At 35.8% G+C, this 20,428-nt stretch overlaps 1 protein-coding gene across 4 annotated transcripts in view; it reads right to left on the bottom strand.

Annotated features, from left to right (window-relative positions):
* The window catches only part of Mpp7 (MAGUK p55 scaffold protein 7), a 227,482-nt gene that overhangs the window by 168,425 nt on the left and 38,629 nt on the right, over positions 1-20,428 (bottom strand). For all 4 annotated transcript variants that reach the window (XM_071599942.1, XM_071599943.1, XM_071599941.1 and 1 more), the window contains one exon: positions 1,547-1,704. In XM_071599942.1, the coding sequence (XP_071456043.1) occupies positions 1,547-1,583 (37 nt within the window). In that variant the 5' untranslated portion in view covers positions 1,584-1,704. The remainder of the gene's footprint in view (positions 1-1,546; positions 1,705-20,428) is intronic.

Below are 20,428 nucleotides of genomic sequence, written 5' to 3'. Positions count from 1 at the left end.
CACCTTTTTAATCATGTTTTGAGTTATATGTAAGCAAAACCACTTTGCATTCAGTTAAAATAACACCTTTTTTGATGAAAAGCAGGGCATAAAACACAACTATAGTAAATTTATGGTTCAAATAAATTTTATCTATAATTCTGAAACCACTATGGAAAGTTTAAATCATTCATTTTTATATAGAAGAACACAAATGTGAGAATATATAATAACTAAAAAGAGGAAAAAATTCCAAAGGAGCTGTTTTCCAAATTAATATCTTGACAAAGAAATATTTTATATAACTTAACAATCAAAATTTCTTCCTGACAAAAGCTAGTGTAAATCTATCTGGGGGGGAGGGGAATTCTTGATAGATAAAGATGAGACAAAACTTTCCAAACTGTTAGTATGGAAATGCCAGAAAATAGCAAAGAATGATATCTGCAAACTGTGCAAATAAAAATGCCAATGTAACATAATAACAACACAAAATTACATTTGTAACTCAGCTGTTTCTGAAGATAAAGAGCAGATGATTGGAATGGTATAGGCTGAAATAGCTATGTCAGCTGGTTGGAAAATAGGACCAGTAGGACCAAATTCAGCACAGCCAGTGTGACAGAGAGGAAATTTTTTTAGTCACAGTATGCCACCACTTCTTTCAAGGGGTCTTCAAAATGCAAAGCAGAGCCTTCAACCATGTGCACTTTTTTTTTTTTTTTTTTTTTTTTTGGTTATGGGGTTGAGAGGCGGGGAGGATACTGAGGATCTAACCCAGTGTCTCTCACACATGCTAAGCAAACACTCTAGCCCTGAGAATGCCCTGGTCTCCCAGACACACATCCTTATAGGCATCCAGGGGAAAAATCACCATATCTGAGGAATACCAGAAGGACCTTCAAGGGGCATCTGCCACCCCCACTGCAATCCCTAAATTAGATCAGAAAGGGGCAATTTTACATTCACATATGGGATATTTTTTCTTTTCTTGGAAACATTCACTCTGCATCTCTAAATCTTAGAAGTGAAAAGATGAAATGTGTTTGAGTTTTAACTGAATCCCTCAATGACCTCTATCAATTTAGAGATAGGCATCACGTCTGGAAGAAAATAGAGGAATGGAATAGGGAGGATGTTTTCTTCTTTAAAGAAAAAATAAAGTGAGAGGTCTGAAGCAAAGGCGGCAAAAAGTTTATGTCTGTTGTTAAATCTGTGTGGAGGGCAACACAGGTAGATATCATGGAATTTGCCAGAATTTTCTGTTTATTTAAAATACCTCATTTTTAAAAAGCAAACACACAGCACTACTCCAAAAGCAAGACAATGTGAGAACACCGACACAGAGCACCACAGGACACCACGACCTGGATAGAGGAGCAGCCAGAGAGAGGCCTCCGGTAACTTTTCTACCAAGGACACGTCTAGGTTGGTTTCATGCCCCTCGTGTTGGTCACAAAGAAACAGGCATGAGCTGTTGGTGCTTTCTTACAGAAATGCTGCCTCTCGGCCCAAACAAGACTGGAGTAGGGGTGGAAGGAAATCGGCCCCTCTTGGCTTGGCATACCTGTGTCACTAGCAGATCCTGTGGACAGAGCTGGCATGATGCAGGCTGCGGGTGAGGGAACCCTCCACACACTTACGCCTCAGAAAGCCACGGGGAGCTCCAGTTCAACCGCCTGCAGCCACGCTGTTGCCCAGGATTTATATGTTTGTGAGCCCTTTCTAGAAAGAAAAGAAACGTTTAGATATTAAAAAAAAAAAAGAATATCATTAAAAGGCAACATTCAACAACTAATTCTAAATTCTTGTTACCACACACTACCAACGAGATCACAAGAATTCTAACAGAATTTCTTCTACAGACAACATGCAGATATTCAGTAAGAAAGCTTCTGATTCTGATGTGCAATTTCTAATTGAAAACAGGAATGGGCTTCACGCACGTACCAAGGCTTCCTTAAAGATTTTTACATTTGGTCTGGGGGCCGCTGATGGGACAGATGGAGAACTTTAAGAAGCTTCTGTAAGTCGATGCCATTCTAAAATTCCTTTCCTCTGTTATCATAATTCAAGCTATAATTCTTAAACGTATAACCAAGACCATATGAATTGTCAGCAACCTATAACTAATTATATTTTTTAAAAAGCTCATTCTAATATGATGACTACAAAGTTTTCTAACTGAAGTCTTGCGAAGAACCTTGAAAGGCTTTTTCTTTTTTTTACTAAAATTGAAGCAAGAAATTATTACAGATTTCCAGAGTGTTAGTAATTTAAACTAAACTTAATGATCCAAGCTAATAAGTAAATTCTTTTAGTAAAAACTAGGCTTTGATGTATCTTGGAAAATGTCAACTTTTTTTTTTTCCCAGTAACTATCCTAAGTTTATCCCAAAATAGGCAGTATAGGCAATATAGCATAACAGCTGAGCACCAGGGCTCTAGAGTTTGGTTTAATCTCTAATCCTGCTAGCTCTGTGATTTTGCACAAGTTTTTAATCTTATTAAATAAGGCTTAATTTCCTTACAAATGAAGACGATAATGCAGAACTGTTGATAATTAAATATGCTAAGACATACAATATAGTGTTTCATACACTATAAACAAACAATAAATGTAATATGACCAGGGCTTTTTTAAAATTCAGGTAATCTAATTATAAAATTCAAACATAAAAGAAAGTAGCAAGATTAAAACTTACACTGACCTAACACCTAGAAGGAGGACATGTGGTTTAAATTTGGATCACTGCTGCCTAATAATGGAAAATACACTCCATTTACACTTTTGTAGAACTCAGAACTACACAATGCACTTATGTTCATTTTCAAATGCTTTTGCCCCAAATCTCTATAACAAAGTCAGTCATTTGAAAGCATATTTTAACATATATAAGGACAACAGGAAAAACAGACACTGTAAACACTGGAAAAAGTAGCTCACTTTAATTCCTAAAACCTTTTAAAGTTGCTGATTCATATTACAGAATAAAGAAGAGTTTGCCAAATTTTACTTGAAAAAAATCCAACTGTAAAAATCCCATTAAAGCCTTCCAAATTAACTTTTTAATCGTCAAAGTGAAACTTAGTATAAAAAATTCACCAAATAGTCTTTCTTAGACTAAACTATCTGTTGTGATGTCTTGAAATCTGCTTCATATAACAAAGGTTCGTGTAGTTAAAAATGCACAAATTCATACAAAGATGAGTGCTGATTAAAAATATGAGGGCAATTATTTTAAATACCAAATGAAAATATAAATCACTAAACTAAAAATTTTAAATGAGAGAAAAAAGACAAAGCAAAGTTTCATTAATGCTCAGCTCAGAAGATATTTTCCCAATGATTTTAAAAAGCAACTTTGCTTTGGTTGCATAAATTATTCCAATCAGGACTAAGATTCAACTACATGAAAATATTCCTTATATAAAGCAAGGGTAGAAATGAAATAATTCATACACAAAGCAAGTCCAAAATAGACTACATATAATTTAAAGACAGCAATCAATTAATGGACTTTTATTTGCTCAAAGGAAAAAGAAATTAAAAACAGTTAAAATTTGAAAAGCATATGCACATACATTTCTATCATTAGAGCAATATGTATGTATGTACATTGGCAGGCATTTGTTATATGTGCATGTGTGTCTAATTTAAGCTCTTTATGCCTTGAGAAAAGTCATAATTTGTATGGTATAGATTGCCACTGTAAGTATAGAAATGGATATATAATATACAATCAATACTATGCAACCTACAGTTTCCTTATGGTTTAAAGAATTTATAATATTTTGCTTTTATAATCCATATATATCATTTAAATTAACGTGCTTTTATCAAACAATTAAAATGTGAACAGTGGGGAACATTTCATTGCATTAATACTAAAGAAAACCTTAAAATCCACACCAAAACATCTGTTTGAGCAGATATTGCCACATGTAAAAGAATTTAATCTCTCTCATTTTTTTCATAATGAACATTCAGGGTAAATTTTTCCAAATCTGTGTATTTACTACACTGTAAATATCATCTAAGTATACATTCTGCCAAGTAATTATCTTCTCAGAACATACATGTAGATTTTTAAAATGGTTTGATAGAATCCTAATCAGCAAAATACTTAACATTTTGTAGAACAAAGTTGTGATGCTGGGTTTAACTTTCAAATTGAGTTAAATTTTTGTGTAACAACGTTATTTTCTTTGGCTAAATTTATTGAAAATGCTTTGGAATTTGTCAGAACCCAGCCATAATTATTACTGACTGTTGTATGGAATCGATTTACTACAATACAAAAATACCAGCTGTTACAGTATGTCCTGAGAGGGATTACTGAATATTCTTAAATTGAAGTTCAATCCATCTTTCCATAAAAAAGAGAAAGACCCAAAGCCAGGAACATAACAGCTGTATCAAGTACACCTGAAGCATTTACAATACCCAACAGAACTATTACAATCCTCCTTTTAAAAGGCTTATTTTTGAAATTTCATTATTCCAGTTGTACCTTGCTTCTATATATCACACTGTATCAGGTTCTTCTGGCATTGATCACGTGGAAACAGTGAACTACGAGAAGGTGTATGAGCTTTCAATGCTCAATTTCTACTGTCCCTGACTAACCCTCAATGCTCCTGTGCCACTCATGACATCTAGTGGCCAACCAGAGAAATGCAAGTATCTGGAACAGGAAGTGGTCTGCGTTTTCAGTAATTCAAGAATTTATTTCATTCTGTCCAGTGACATAGTCATTTGCATATTTTTTATTAATGTGAACACACACAGTTAATGAATACAAATAAGAAATTGAGAAATTTCCAAGCACATTCCCTTCTCAATTGGGGGAGGTGTTCAAGAATATGAAAACTTTTAATTAAATGTCATCACAAATAACCTCTTTAAGAATTATATTAAGAGGCTATCACTTCACAAGACAACAACTATAATCAGAAATCCAACTGCAGATTTTTTCACAAGGTGAAAGTACTATAAAGTTGCATTTTTAAATAGCAATAAAATAACACAAAAAAATAAATTATCACAAATTTTTTCTTGAAAGTTCAATTTGAAAGATTCATTAGCTATATTTTCCAATGCAAGGGCAGACTGACATCTGTTAACTTTACTTGAATCTTCATAAATCCTATCTGTAAGAATATGAAGGAAGCAACATATAGCTAAATGGCATAAATCTGCTTACATGAAATAGTATTTATACCTTATATACTAGTGCTTCTGAAGGTGTGGTAGTCCCCAAGACCTTTCTAGAGGGCTTCTTGAGGTCAAATTATTTCTAGAAATATAGTGAGATGTTATCTGGCTTTTGCACTGTCAGTATGTGCACCATAGTAAGTGAGACCACTGGCACCTCAGCATGAATTAATACAGTGGCACTGAACTGAAGCTATTCATGGTTCACTTCCCAGTACTACAGGAGGGGTAGCGCAGGTGGGAGGGAGGAGGAAAAGGGTTGCTGTAGATTATCCTTAATGGAATAATGAAAATCAAAAATTAATGGACTATTAACTTATTTTTAATATTCTCTGTGATAAAATGGAAAGTACACATAAAGTACTATTGCTGGGAACAAAGCAAAGGCTAGCTCAAGAAACATTTGTGTAATGATTTCAGTTGTGAACTAGCTAGTCACTTTTTTCACGGGTGCTATTTTTACTTCAAAAGAGCAAATGAATGCTAAACCTTAGTAATTGTGCATTTGACAGACATTTCCTTGAACATGAATGAAATGAGTCTGTAACTTCAAAGAAACTAACAGTATGTGTTGCTAATGATAAAACGTGAGCTTCCAAGCAAAAATTTTATAAAGTTTGCATCCACCAGAAATGGCCCTCTCTTTGCATGGTATGCACCAAGTTAACCAAAACAAATGCAAAATATAGGCAAATGAGTCTCCACTTTGCCTGGTTCTATCAGCGTTCCAAAACTCACAGGCTTTTCTGAGAAAATCAGTGGTGGTACTAACCAATGTGACTTTTTTTTTTTTTTTTTTGATACTGCGGCAATATTTGGAAGACCTGTATAACTCAGTGAACTTACATTTTCTATTTTCTAGTAATACATTAGAAAATCATTAATGAATAAATTCATATAAAGCACAAGATAGATTTAAAGTTCCAATACAATAAGTTTATTGATGTTTTCCAACTCTACACTGCAGCTTGTCCTGCCATGTGCCGTGTTTTGCTGTAATAGAAAAATATATCCACAATTGACTGAAGAGGCTACCAAAATCATCCTACAGTTCTGTGGTAGGTTGGCTTTCCTCATATCTTTCAACCAAAACACATGATACAAATTGAGCATAGACATAAATGAGAAAATAACTGTCTCCTGTTAAGCCAGGAATTAAATAAACTTGCAACTCACTAATGTTTTTTTGTTTGTTTGTTTTGTTTTGTTTTGTTTTGGTAGGGGAGAGTTATTTTTTATAAAAATGTTATTTGTTTTTTCAAAGAACCAACTTTTAGTTTTGTCAATTTTTTCAATTGTTTCTTTTGTTTCGATTTCATTGATTTCAGCTCTGATTTTAATTATTTCTTGCCTTCTACTTCTTTTGCTGTTGTTTTGCTCTTCTTTTTCTAGGATTTTGAGATGAAGTCTGAGATCATTTATTTGTTGGTTTTTTCTTTTTTTAAGGAATGAACTCCAAGCAATGAATTTTCCTCTTAGAACTGCTTTCAATGTGTCCCATAGATTCCGATATGTTGTGTCTGTGTTTTCATTAATCTCTAAGAATTTTTTAATTTCCTCCGTGATGTCTTCTATAACCCATTGATCATTCAGTAACCCATTGTTCATTCTCCAAGTGATAAATTCTTTTTCCTTCCTTCTTTTATCGTTGATTTTCAGTTCCATTCCATTATGATCAGATAGGATGCATGGTATTATCTCTACTCCTTTGTATTGTCTAAGAGTTTCCCTGTGACATAATATATGATCTATTTTTGAGAAGGATCCATGTGCTGCTGAGAAAAAAGTGTAACTGTTTGATGTTGGGTGGTATATTCTATATATGTCAATTAAGTCTAGGTTATTAATTGTGTTATTGAGTTCTATAGTTTCCTTATTCAACTTTTGTTTGGAAGATCTGTCCAGTGGCGAGAGAGGTGTGTTGAAGTCTCCCATGATTATTGTATGGTGGTCTATTAGACTCTTGAACTTGAGAAGAGTTTGTTTGATGAACATAGCTGCACCATTGTTTGGGGCATATATATTTATGATTGTTATGTCTTGTTGGTGTATGGTTCCCTTGAGCAGTATGTAGTGTCCCTATAAACAAAATCGACAGACCCTTAGCCATGCTAGCGAAGAGAAGAAGAGAGAGAACTCAAATCACTAACATACGGGATGAAAGAGGCAATATCACAACAGACACTTCAGAAATACAGAAGATAATCAAAAATTATTTTGAATCCTTATACTCCAATAAATTAGAAGATAGTGAAGGCATAGATAAATTTCTTAAGTCATATGATCTGCCCAGATTGAGTCAGGAGGATATAGACAACCTAAACAGACCAATATCAATTGAGGAAATAGAAGAAACCATCAAAAGACTACCAACTAAGAAAAGCCCAGGACCGGATGGGTATACAGCAGAGTTTTACAAAACCTTTAAAGAGGAACTAATACCAATACTTTTCAAGCTACTTCGGGAAATAGAAAAAGAGGGAGAACTTCCAAATTCATTCTACGAGGCCAACATCACCCTGATACCTAAACCAGACAAAGACACTTCAAAGAAAGAAAACTACAGACCAATATCTCTAATGAACTTGGATGCAAAAATCCTCAATAAAATTCTGGCCACTCGGATACAAAGGCACATCAAAAAAATTGTGCACCATGATCAAGTAGGATTCATCCCTGGGATGCAAGGCTGGTTCAATATAAGGAAATCAATAAATGTTATTCACCACATCAATAGACTTAAAAATAAGAACCATATGATCATCTCGATAGATGCGGAAAAAGCATTCGACAAAGTACAGCATCCCTTTATGTTCAAAACTCTAGAAAAACTAGGGATAACAGGAACATACCTCAATATTGTAAAAGCAATCTATGCTAAGCCTCAGGCTAGCATCATTCTGAATGGAGAAAAATTGAAGGCATTCCCTCTAAAATCTGGAACAAAACAGGGATGCCCTCTCTCACCACTTCTGTTCAACATAGTTCTCGAAACACTGGCCAGAGCAATTAGACAGACGAAAGAAATTAAAGGCATCAAAATAGGAAAAGAAGAACTTAAATTATCACTATTTGCAGATGACATGATTCTATACCTAGCAGACCCAAAAGGGTCTACAAAGAAACTATTAGAGCTAATAAATGAATTCAGCAAAGTGGCAGGATATAAAATCAACACGCATAAATCAAAGGCATTCCTGTATATCAGCGACAAATCCTCTGAAATGGAAATGAGGACAACCACTCCATTCACAATATCTTCAAAAAAAATAAAATACTTAGGAATCAACCTAACAAAAGAGGTGAAAGACTTATACAATGAAAACTACAGAACCCTAAAGAGAGAAATAGAAGAAGATCTTAGAAGATGGAAAAATATACCCTGTTCATGGATAGGCAGAACTAACATCATCAAAATGGCGATATTACCAAAAGTTCTCTATAGGTTTAATGCAATGCCAATCAAAATCCCAACGGCATTTCTTGTAGAAATAGAGAAAGTAATCATGAAATTCATATGGAAAAATAAAAGACCCAGAATAGCAAAAACAATGCTAAGCAGGAAGTGTGAATCAGGCGGTATAGCGATACCAGACTTCAAACTATATTACAGAGCAATAGTAACAAAAACAGCATGGTACTGGTACCAAAACAGGCGGGTGGACCAATGGTACAGAATAGAGGACACAGAAACCAATCCACAAAACTACAACTATCTTATATTTGATAAAGGGTCTAAAAGCATGCAATGGAGGAAGGATAGCATCTTCAACAAATGCTGCTGGGAAAACTGGAAATCCATATGCAACAAAATGAAACTGAATCCCTTTCTCTCGCCATGCACAAAAGTTAATTCAAAATGGATCAAGGAGCTTGATATCAAATCAGAGACGCGCCGTCTGATAGAAGAAAAAGTTGGCTACGATCTACAGTCGGTGGGGTCGGGCTCCAAATTCCTCAATAGGACACCCATAGCACAAAAGTTAATAACTAGAATCAACAAATGGGACTTACTCAAACTAAAAAGTTTTTTCTCAGCAAAAGATACAATAAGAGAGGTAAATAGAGAGCCTACAACCTGGGAACAAATCTTTACTCCTCACACTTCAGATAGAGCCCTAATATCCAGAGTATACAAAGAGCTCAAAAAATTAGACAATAAGAGAACAAACAACCCAATCAACAAATGGGCCAAGGACCTGAACAGACACTTCTCAGAGGAGGACATACAGTCAATCAACAAGTACATGAAAAAATGCTCACCATCTCTAGCAGTCAGAGAAATGCAAATCAAAACCACCCTAAGATACCATCTCACTCCAGTTAGATTGGCAGCCATTATGAAGTCAAACAACAACAAGTGCTGGCGAGGATGTGGGGAAAAGGGTACACTTGTACATTGCTGGTGGGACTGCAAATTGGTGCAGCCAATTTGGAAAGCAGTATGGAGATTTCTTGGAAAGCTGGGAATGGAGCCACCATTTGACCCAGCTATTCCCCTTCTCGGTCTATTCCCTAAAGACCTAAAAAGAGCATGCTACAGGGACACTGCTACATCGATGTTCATAGCAGCACAATTCACAATAGCTAGACTGTGGAACCAACCTAGATGCCCTTCAATGGATGAATGGATAAAAAAAATGTGGCATTTATACACAATGGAGTATTACTCTGCATTAAAAAATGACAAAATCATAGAATTTACAGGGAAATGGATGGCATTAGAGCAGATTATGCTAAGTGAAGCTAGCCAATCCCTAAAAAACAAATGTCAAATGTCTTCTTTGATATAAGGAGAGTAGCTAAGAACAGAGTAGGGTCGAAGAGCATGAGAAGAAGATTAACATTAAACAGGGATGAGAGGTGGGAGGGAAAGGGAGAGAGAAGGGAAAATGCATGGAAATGGAAGGAGACCCTCAGAGGTATACAAAAGTACATACAAGAGGAAGTGAGGGGAAGGGGAAAAATAATACAAGGGGGACAAACGAATGTCAGTAAAGGGGGGAGGGGAGGGGAGGGGAGGGGAGGGGAGGGGGGATAGTAGAGGATAGGAAAGACAGCAGAATACAACAGACACTAGTATGGCAATATGTAAATCAATGGATGTATAACTGATGTGATTCTGCAATCTGTATATGGGGTAAAAATGGGAGCTCATAACCCACTTGAATCAAATTGTGAAATATGATATATCAAGAACTATGTAATGTTTTGAACAGCCAACAATAAAAAAATAAAAAAATAAAAAAATAAACTACTAAAAAAAAAAAATGTTATTTGTGTTAACAAGTTTTAATATTTTTTTAAAAACTAAACCTAGTTAAATTTCCAGTGTTTAATATTGATCAATACAGCCCACATAATCAAACCTCTTTAGAGTCTTCAAATAACTTTTAAGAGTGTCAAAGATCTGGAATCCAAAAGTGTTGAGAATGGCTATTCTAAGCCAAATCCCAGCAAACATTTTCTGGGAAGGACCAGACAGGAAACACTTTGGGCTTTGTAACCCATATGGCTTCTGTCTCAGCATAAATAACAGGCATGTGAGCGTGACTATGTTCCCATAACCCATTCATTGCCAAAAATGGGGTGTGCTGACCACAGTTCTATATGCTTGCATCCTACCTGCCAGTGACTTCAAGATCTAAAAGCAACATGCTTGTAACATTTTTATTGGTTATCATGGAAATAATAATAATAGTGCGGTATAAAACCAGATGCAAAGTAAGAGGGATGGAATTTTTAAAGATGCACTTCCTAATCATCAACAAAATTAGACTCCAATTTTGGCTATCCTAAGAATCTTGTGCTCAGGGTCACTGTCCAGCATGCTAACAGAGGATCGCCCCGCATGTTGCTAGCCCAAGAAGACATCCAAATTCAAAGTCTGAAGTACGGATTCTAATCAAGGCATATCACTTTCACACAACTGTAAAGTAGAAAAGTGAAATTTTATGAAGTGAATTATCCTAAGTTGAGAATTATCTGTATATGTAGGAACCTTTAAAATCTGCTTACAGCTGCCAAAGTGAATAGTGAATGCTAAGTTAAAAGAGAATCTAGTCTATGTTGGCCCTTTATGTATTAAATAGTGAAGACACTCATCGTCAAAGTCAGTTAAAAGCCAAGCAAATTCTTAAGAGGACTGTATTGTCCATAAAAGTTGTTATGTTATTTTCTTCAATAACCTCAATGAACTTCATTTGTGTTAGATGCTGGAATCTACTGACTCTACTTTGTAAAAGTTTTAATTTGCCTGTCTGAACAAGACTATTTTAGTTTCCAGGATGAAACGAACAGACGATAAGAGGAAAAGTCAACATCTGCAAAGTCTCCTGTGAAGACAGAAGGAAAGTTAAGTTGCTATGGAAAGTAACATGCCCACCATTGTCCAAAAGCCATGGGAAATATTTACACAAGAGCATTTCACAGAACTATGTATCACCTCTTAGAGGGCTAGTAGGCAAACTCCTTCCCACTAACATCCTCTGGAATGAGTCCGGGTAAGGAGAAACTCACTTTCCAATGAATTTAATATCAAGAAATCTGAGGGTTAGGACTTGAATGAAAAAGAGAAGGGTGGAGGGACATACTGTGACAGAAAATAATTTAAAGATTATTTGAAAACCAGCTAGTAAGTCACTTCCTATGCATGCGTTCCTGAGACATGCCTACATGATGCACAGCAAATAATGCCAATTCTGAGCAGGACACTTTGCACACAGGAACATGGCTACTGTGGTTCAGGTTTCAGAGGGCATCTTCTCTGGGGAGCCTCCTTGGCCACCCCGTCTACTGTCTACACACACACACACACACACACACACACCCATTCCCACTGTGTCTTCACTGTGCTCACCACCACCTAATACACTACATATATTCCGGGTGTCTTGTCTGCTCTCTGTCTTGGGTACAAACCACAGGCAGGAACTGTTTGTCTGTCTTGTACACTGCTGGATCCTTAGTGTCTGAGAATAATCCTTGACAGAGTAACAGGTGGTTCCAGAAGCTATTTTTTGAGTGGACAAAGAAATGAATGAGTGAAGTGGAACCCTGCCAATTTTAGTTATGATACTATCTAGTGTTTTATATGTGACATTGTTATTCATCTTATACCTCCGCTCATTCCCTTCCTAGTTCTCCTGGTCAATGGAGGAAGGAAGCTGATCTCATTTATCATAATCTGTAACATTCACCAGACCAAAGGTAAGGCCAGCAAAGTCTCTTATTAAAGGTCAGTGTCCATGCCCACTGCCCTTTAGCATTTCCTGATCCCTTCTCCTGCAAGTGGTCCGTGCTTGTGCCAGTGGCTTGCCTCCTGCTCACTCTTACCATGGCATGTGGCTGGACCATAATTGCTCTCCCTGTGCACCTGCTTTCTCAAACTTCCTCTCCTCTGGGTTCTGGAGTGATTACAGAGCCTGCCTCCTTTCCAGGTAGGAGAAGTCTGACCATCTCCGCTCTAATCCCCCTTTCTCTTCCCATAGAGAAGCCTCCCATGGGTCACTGTCTTGGCCAAGAACCATTTCCAATAATACTTTTTTGTGCATTTGATACTTTGCTCTAATCAAAAAAGTTTTCTAAGTTTTATAAAAAGCTTTGATCTCAAATTTAATAGCATTTGCTATACGCAATGCCTCTTGGAGGGCTAGTAGGCAAACTCCTTCCCACTAACATCCTCTGGAATGAGTCTGGGTAAGAAGAAACTTACTTCCCAAAAATCTCAGAAGGGTCAAGGAAGAGAAATACTGTACAACTACAAGCTTGTACGGTTCTTTTTTGAGATATGACAAAATCTAGTATCTACAGTCTCAAATCCAAACTTTTCTGATTATATCTCCCTAAACATCCCTCCCCTGACATCCCAGTTTTAGAGAGATACTTGTTAAAGTATTTAAGGATGTAATGATTTCTGTGAGTCACTCAAAAATGTTCAGTGAAGAGAGAGAGAGATAGCACAAGCCTGCACATGGCCAAATGTTATAAATTGCTGGATTTAACATAGGCATATAGTTATTCATTCTACTGTTCTTTCAATATTTGTGTCTCAATTTTTATGCTGTCTTTGGAAAACAAATAATTTCTCTGTCTCTCAGTCTCCTGTACCTCAGAGCTGTGTCTCCTGAGGACCCTAATCAGCCAACTTAACAAATGCAATGACTGTCACACTAGACTGTCCCCACCTCCAGCCCACTCGGCTCACAGCTGCCAGCAGCCTCTCAGATATATACATGATCACATGACTGCTCTAAATAAAACTACCTGGTGAATCAATGGCACTTCTGTGATAAGTTTTAAATTCCGTAAAATTATATGTGCCCTCTGAGATTTCTGCCTTTTTTCTCTGCAAAAATCATACTGAAACTTGCCCCCCAAAATTCTATAATGAACAGAATGCACTGTGCTATATCTTTCAACTCTTGAGGTATTTGCTCAACTTGAGTTCCTCAGCCTGTTTCAAAATATGGGTTTAATTTGCATGTATAATGTCACACTGCTTAATGACGAGCAAAAAGGAGCATCATAGCAAGACTGAGGGACAACAAGGCCAAAATATAAACATGCATTCTTTTTTTCAATCCTGAAAATTACTATTCAGCAATTCCTTTCAAAATCAGCAGAGGGTGCCACACTTTTATTTATACAAAGGAAAAGGAAGGTCACCTTAACAAACTTGCAGTTTCAGACTGTTAAAAAAAAAAAATCTCAAAAATACATTTCCAATAAAAGAGGAATCAAAAGAATAAATATCTGATATAAATTGAATCAGAACATGTATCTTTATTTAGCAAAAAGAAACCATCTGATAATGTATCAAAGTTCTAAATGTGATTATACTCTCTGAACCAATAATTTCACCTGCAAGGAATTTACCCTAAGAAATAATCAAGTATGCAACTATGAGCCAATCCATTTACACAAACTATAACAAAAGAATGCTCAAGTTTTTAATGGCACTATTTTGACTGCAGTTACTACGTCATTCACAACATCAATATGAAATGAACTCTAGATATTTCTCCTTCAATATACCTGCACCAACAAGGAAGTCCGCATTCCCTAGCACAACTCATGCAATCAGTTTCACTTTGGGCTTTCTAGTTTGTTCTACCTAAGCTAGTTTTCGGTCTATTTTCAGCTTCAGTTTTTATGTTTCAGAAAGGGGCTGACAATTGAGTGACCACAGTTTGAAAGGACAATAAAACCTAAAGTTTACTGATACTTAACACATTTTTGACAGGACAATAAAACTTAGAGTTTACTGATACTTTCAACATTAATCATGTCATTTTATGACTTATATATTGCTTATAGTTATAAAACAATTAACAAACTCATGTATTTGCATAGTACTATGCCAGAGGTGTTACAGAATACCAAATTATAAACACACCTAGATTTCACTCTTTAAATCAAGTCCAATTCTAAAGTGCTAAATCTATGTGTATATATTTTATTCTGCAGTTATTCTCATTAACTTCAGGGACTCCTGAAACATGCTACACCAAGAGCATTCGAGACATTCCACTGTGTACATTATAATGATGGCTAGATTTCTTATCTGAAAAACAGAAGAGATGGGATTGAACAAGAATAGAACCAATATACTTGGGAATTTATCCAGCTTTCTGTAAAGAATGAAAAATCAGCTATTACTCAAGTCTAGGTTGTAATATGAGAAGCTGGCATCAACTTTCATGCCCAATTTCTCCCTATCACAGCCCCTCTTTCTAGACAATCTGCAACCACTCACTGTTTTGTGTGATATGTAAAAGGCAAAAAATAAGCCTATATCTAATATCAAACAGAGGCAGTAAAAGGCAACCAGATAAGATTTTTTTTCCAACTTGGCAAACTCAAGTCTTACTAGTGGAAACTCAATAGACTCTTGAAATCTGAACCTACTTAAGTAACACTGACTAGCAAACAATTTGAAAATAAAAGCTTACATTACTGGCACATATGTCAGGTAAAAACCCCACTCACATCACAACTGGGCTGTCTATAACGAGTCTGTTCTCAGCTTCATTTCTTTAAACATAAGTCTGGTTGGGGGGGGTTTTGGTAAAAGATAAGTTGGCAGGGAGGAAATTACTGCCACCCAAAAGCAGACTAGGGTGTTTGGGACTATGATTACAGAGTTTTAAAGTTTGCTGGGTATGCCCAAGTGGTTAACCAGATACATGCAAAAGAAAAATGAACCTTTTATAAAAGATGAGGACTCTGACTTCCGTGCAGCCTAAGAACCAGATCCAAACCCAAAGGTAGGATTAAACAGAAAGACAAAAATTAATAAATCTATGTTAACTATTTCAACATCAAGAAGATCTATAAATATCATAATGAAGAAACATTTACTAATACTTTTCCTTCCCACTTGATAAGCTTTACAAGATTTGAAATGAAAAATCATCTTCCCTAATTTTTACACATTATACAAAATGAGCTAAGTCACTGATTCTACTTGGCTGTTTAAGACATCAATTCCCAATTATTTAAAAAAATATATGTACTTTTGCTTTATCTGCTCCTTTGTGAATTCTCTTCAGTTGCATTATAAATTCCTCATATTAACATGTGACAATGTCTCAAAAGATTCCTCATACTCTACTTATGACACTTGAGAACATTTCAAAAACCATTAAGTTCACAAATTAGCCAAGACCTTGAAGAGAAAAATCACAGTTGCAGAAGTTCTTAAAATCTTGCTAAATGTGTCTTCTGGATCAAGGGCTGCATTTCTTTGCCCTAATCCCTAGAGTCAAATGTTATGGAAAAGAAAGAAGAAACTCAAGGACCCAATAAAATAAAGGGTTTATAGTCAGAAATCAGTAACACATTTTAGTGAGCCAAAAGCCTTTTGGCTTCCTGTTCTGAACTACTAATTTTGCAAAGGTATGACAAATGCAGATAATAACACTGAATCACCTGAATTAATAATTTGATCTTATCTTTTTAATATAGGGATTCCAAGATTAGTCAAGCTGATCTAAGACCTTAAACAGTCAATAAAAAGAGACCAGAGCTAATTACTTAAAACCTACCCAACAGAATTATCCCAAATGCAAATAAAAAGTATTACACAGAAAACCACAAAAACAGATTCATCTCGAAGTAAAAACCCAGGGAGAGTATACTTAACTGAGTCATTACTCGACCTACACCCTAGATAGGTCTCACAATCAAACCAACAGGAATGGCAGAGAGGATAGAAGGTGCAACCTGCCATCTTACTCATCAAGAGTGAAGAGCTGGCTAGAAGAGTAGCTGTCCTGCCCAGACATGCAAACAACTTAATGACCACCTCAGGGAGAACAGCTGAATTCAGGCAGCAAGGGAACCTGCACAAATCAACAAAGCCTATTGAGACCTCGCCGAGTCATTTGCTATGTATGGTGGCTGGGAAAATGATTATATAATGGTAGGGACAAAAGACTTTCGCAGGAAGCTGGCATCAGATAATGAAACATGAATTCATCCAGTTTTTCTAGTTATTTGTCAAAGTACTGTAAAATTGAAAACTGGAAATCACTGAATTTTCACCTTTCCTCCCCTTTTGTTCTCTCTTTTGTACTTGTTCTAATTTAGTGCATTGGAATTCTGGGGAAAGTGTATTTATAAAAAAGAGAGACAGAGAGATGGAAATCCATTTCTCCTTAATTCTACAACTTCATTATTTGAATTTTTTTTTTTTTTTTTTTACTGGTCAACTCTACAAACTCATAAAGTTCTAGTCACGGAGCTCAATGATGGATATGCATTCGTTTCCAAGAGCACTCTCATTTATGTGGAGTGGAGTAACCATGAGTATTTCTACTGGTCCTTGGTGGTATCCTAAAATGTTGGAAGGGAAACAGAGGGAGATGATGAGACATATGGCAACCAAGTAAAGGCATGTTAGTTTAAAAACTAGAGAACTCTCACTCCACATTAGTCATTCCTTTGGAGCTCATGGAAGACCCTGGAAACACTACTCTGCAGAGTCTCCCATTGTCAATTTTCTGTGCTCTAACTATCAGAACTATGCCTGAGGTCAACAGGACACACTTTGCAAAAAAAAAAAAAAAAAAAAAATAGAATATGGAACAATTTGGAGAGAGCAAGTCTAGATAGGGAGGACAGGTGGGCAGAAGCGGCTCCAGGGGCAAGGCGAGGAGGTGGGGCACTGGGGCAAAGAGCTGAGGAGAAATCAAATGCAACTACCCAGATTCTGAGACAGACCTCTGCAGATGCTGTAGTTATATTTTTAAGATGACTTGTCTTCCAGCCTACTGCCAACTGCAACTAGCCCACGAGCCTTCCAAGGTTTTGGTTATCTTTAAAAGCAAAGCCTATTAATTTTAAGGATTTTAGTAATCAGCAAATACACTCCAGAGAAATAAACTTTAGCCAGGATTCTACTTGTGGGAATTTTCATGACACACATAATTTATACACGTGAATAAATATACATGGACAAGAAAACTTACCAAGCATCATTAATGACAGGGGGGAAAAAAAGAAGAATGACCTAAAATGTCTATCAATTAGGCAATAGTTCTTGAAAAATTAATAATGAATGAAAAGTAGAACATAGAGGAGGGTTGGGATATAAAATAGGATTAATTCTTAGCCTCTATTCTTGGCACTTTTAAAATTTAACAGTAAATATTCATTGAAGTTTTCTATAATTAAACACAGAGAAAAACCATACATATTATTACAATGTTTGAGAAATCAAATGGCAGCCATGGCCCGCAATTCCATTGTAGATCTCAAGGCCTATTTAATCTATCACCATATTTAACACCTTTATACAAGTATCTATGCATCTCCTCCATTAGACTATAAATTATTTGGGAACAAAAATAAATATAAATCATCTTTTATAATGCCTGGCACAGAGATGCTCATTAAATGCATGCTGAGTGAATGATGAACAGACAAAATACACATTTGACCTAAGGCTAATACAGGAAAACACACTTAGCTACAGTTCTGATCAGAAGTCCTCTGAGCAGTCAGCCTGACCATGGGGAAGATATAGATGGTTCTCAGAAAACATGAATTTTAGAAGATTCCACAATTCCTTGTAAGGATCTAGGTCACCTAGATCAAACTAACTCATCACAATATCACCCACAATATATTAAAAATTAAGTGACAGCAATGATCCTGTGGATGTAGGTCAGTTTAGAGCACATGTTTAGCATGGATAAGGTCCTGGATTCAATCCCCACCACCAAATTAAAAAGATCAGAAACTAAAAAATAAAAACAAACTAAGTTGTAGCAGTGAAGTCTTCACAGTATTAAAAAGCCATAGGTAAAGTTGAGGGTTTTGTGTCATAGAATGAATTGGAAATAATATCACTTACCTGGTATCTGGAACGAAAGTCTAGGTTGTGAGAAACAAATTGGTTATATTTTCCTTGTATATTATCATTATGATTTTAAAACTCTGAAATAAAGTATTAAAGTATAGGCTTGGGAGACTGAGACAGGAGGATCGAGAGTTCAAAGCCAGCCTCGGTAATAGAAAGGCACTGAGCTACTCAGTGAGACCCTGTCTCTAAATGAAATACAAAATAGGGCTAGGGATGTGGCTCAGTGATTAATTAAGTGCCCGGAGTTCAATCCCTGGTACAAAAAAAAAAAAAAAAAAACAAGTATTAAAGTATAAAATATGAATTAACTTAAAACTTACAAAGAAAATCTCAGATACCTTCATAGAAACAAAAGCTTGTTTCCATGAGCATAACTATCTTTCATTGAACTCTGCTTATGGTGGCTACATGAAATTACTGATCAAGACAGATGCTTGGAGCAGGAGTTGTGGCTCAGGTGTAGAGCGCTCACCTAGCACATGTGAGGCACTGGATTCAGTCCTCAACAACACATAAAAATGAATAAAATATTGTATCCATCCATAACTAAAAAAAAAATGCCGTCTTCATGTTTTGGCTGGATCCCAATTAATAATAAAGTTTGAGTACCTAAAGTAATAGAAAATGTAAATCCTTTTTATAATCAAAGATGTTATTAAAGTTCATGTCTCTGGTTCTTTCATTAAAAATGTGTCTTATAATAAAAGCAAATAGACTTTAAATTCACATTTTTTTGTATCGGGTTGTTTAATGTTTTCCTTCAAACAATATATGCTGTTAGTCTTAATAATTATTTTGTATTCAACATCTATAAAATATCATTTTTAATCTCATTTTTCTTGAGTTTTTGTTTTGAACTAATAAACTATCAATAAAAAGTAAAATATACCTACACAGCAGTTCTCCCAGTTTTCTATTAAGTTCATTAAGATATTGAATTACAACATTTTACTTAAATGAAAACTACCTTTTTTTTTTTTTTTTTTTTTTTGGTACTCTGGATTATACACTGAGCCATATCCTCTGCCCTTATTTATTTTTTTATTTTGAGACAGGTCTTGCTAAATTACATAGGCCTCATTAAGTTGCCAGGGCTGGCTTTGAATTTGGGAGCCTGCTCAGCCCCCAGACCCTGCTGGGATTACAGACCTGTACCTCTGCACCTGGCTACTATCTTTCAGCTTCATGACAACCATCCCTCCGCAAATCTACAAAGTGAGACCATTCAAAAAAACAAATTCTCAAACTCTTGAGCAATATTTCTTTTGGTCTACTAATAAAGTATTAAAAAGCAGAGACTGGTATGCTGACCCCATTCCTTTGCATAAGTTAAAACTAAACGATGAAGGGTTCAGGTTAAATTCAACCTCAAGGGCTAAGATGTTGTTAGATTCACTACTTTTATAACATCATTGAATAAAGAAATAAGATTTACAGGAAACTTTTATATAAAAGCTTCTCTTTAAGTAAAACAACAGAAGACTTGAAGTTTTTCCTCCCCCAAAAAATAACAAATGCTAGTAATTCTGTAACATTTTATTTGCTTCAAACTATTAATTTGTCACTCTGAATACTTCAAAACTTAGTAAAGTGCAAGTATTTCTTTCAGAATAAAACACCTGTTTCATTCTTTTTTAAAAAATATTTATTTTTAGTTTAGTTGGACACAATACCGTTATTTATTTTTATTTTTAAATGGTGCTGAGGATCGGACCCAGGGCCTCGCACATGCTAGGTGAGCACTCTACTACTGAGCCTGAGCCACAGCCCCAGCCCCCCCTCCCCAGCCCCGTTTTTCATTCTTTCAACCATTTGTCTTTAAGAATTCTAGAAAATGCTATTAGTAAATCTCAGCTGCTAAA

Source organism: Marmota flaviventris, chromosome 12 (genome assembly GCF_047511675.1).
Source record: "Marmota flaviventris isolate mMarFla1 chromosome 12, mMarFla1.hap1, whole genome shotgun sequence".
NCBI lineage: Eukaryota > Metazoa > Chordata > Mammalia > Rodentia > Sciuridae > Marmota > Marmota flaviventris.
Note: the sequence above shows the minus strand (reverse complement) of the source record. Positions and strands in the feature narration are given on the sequence as shown.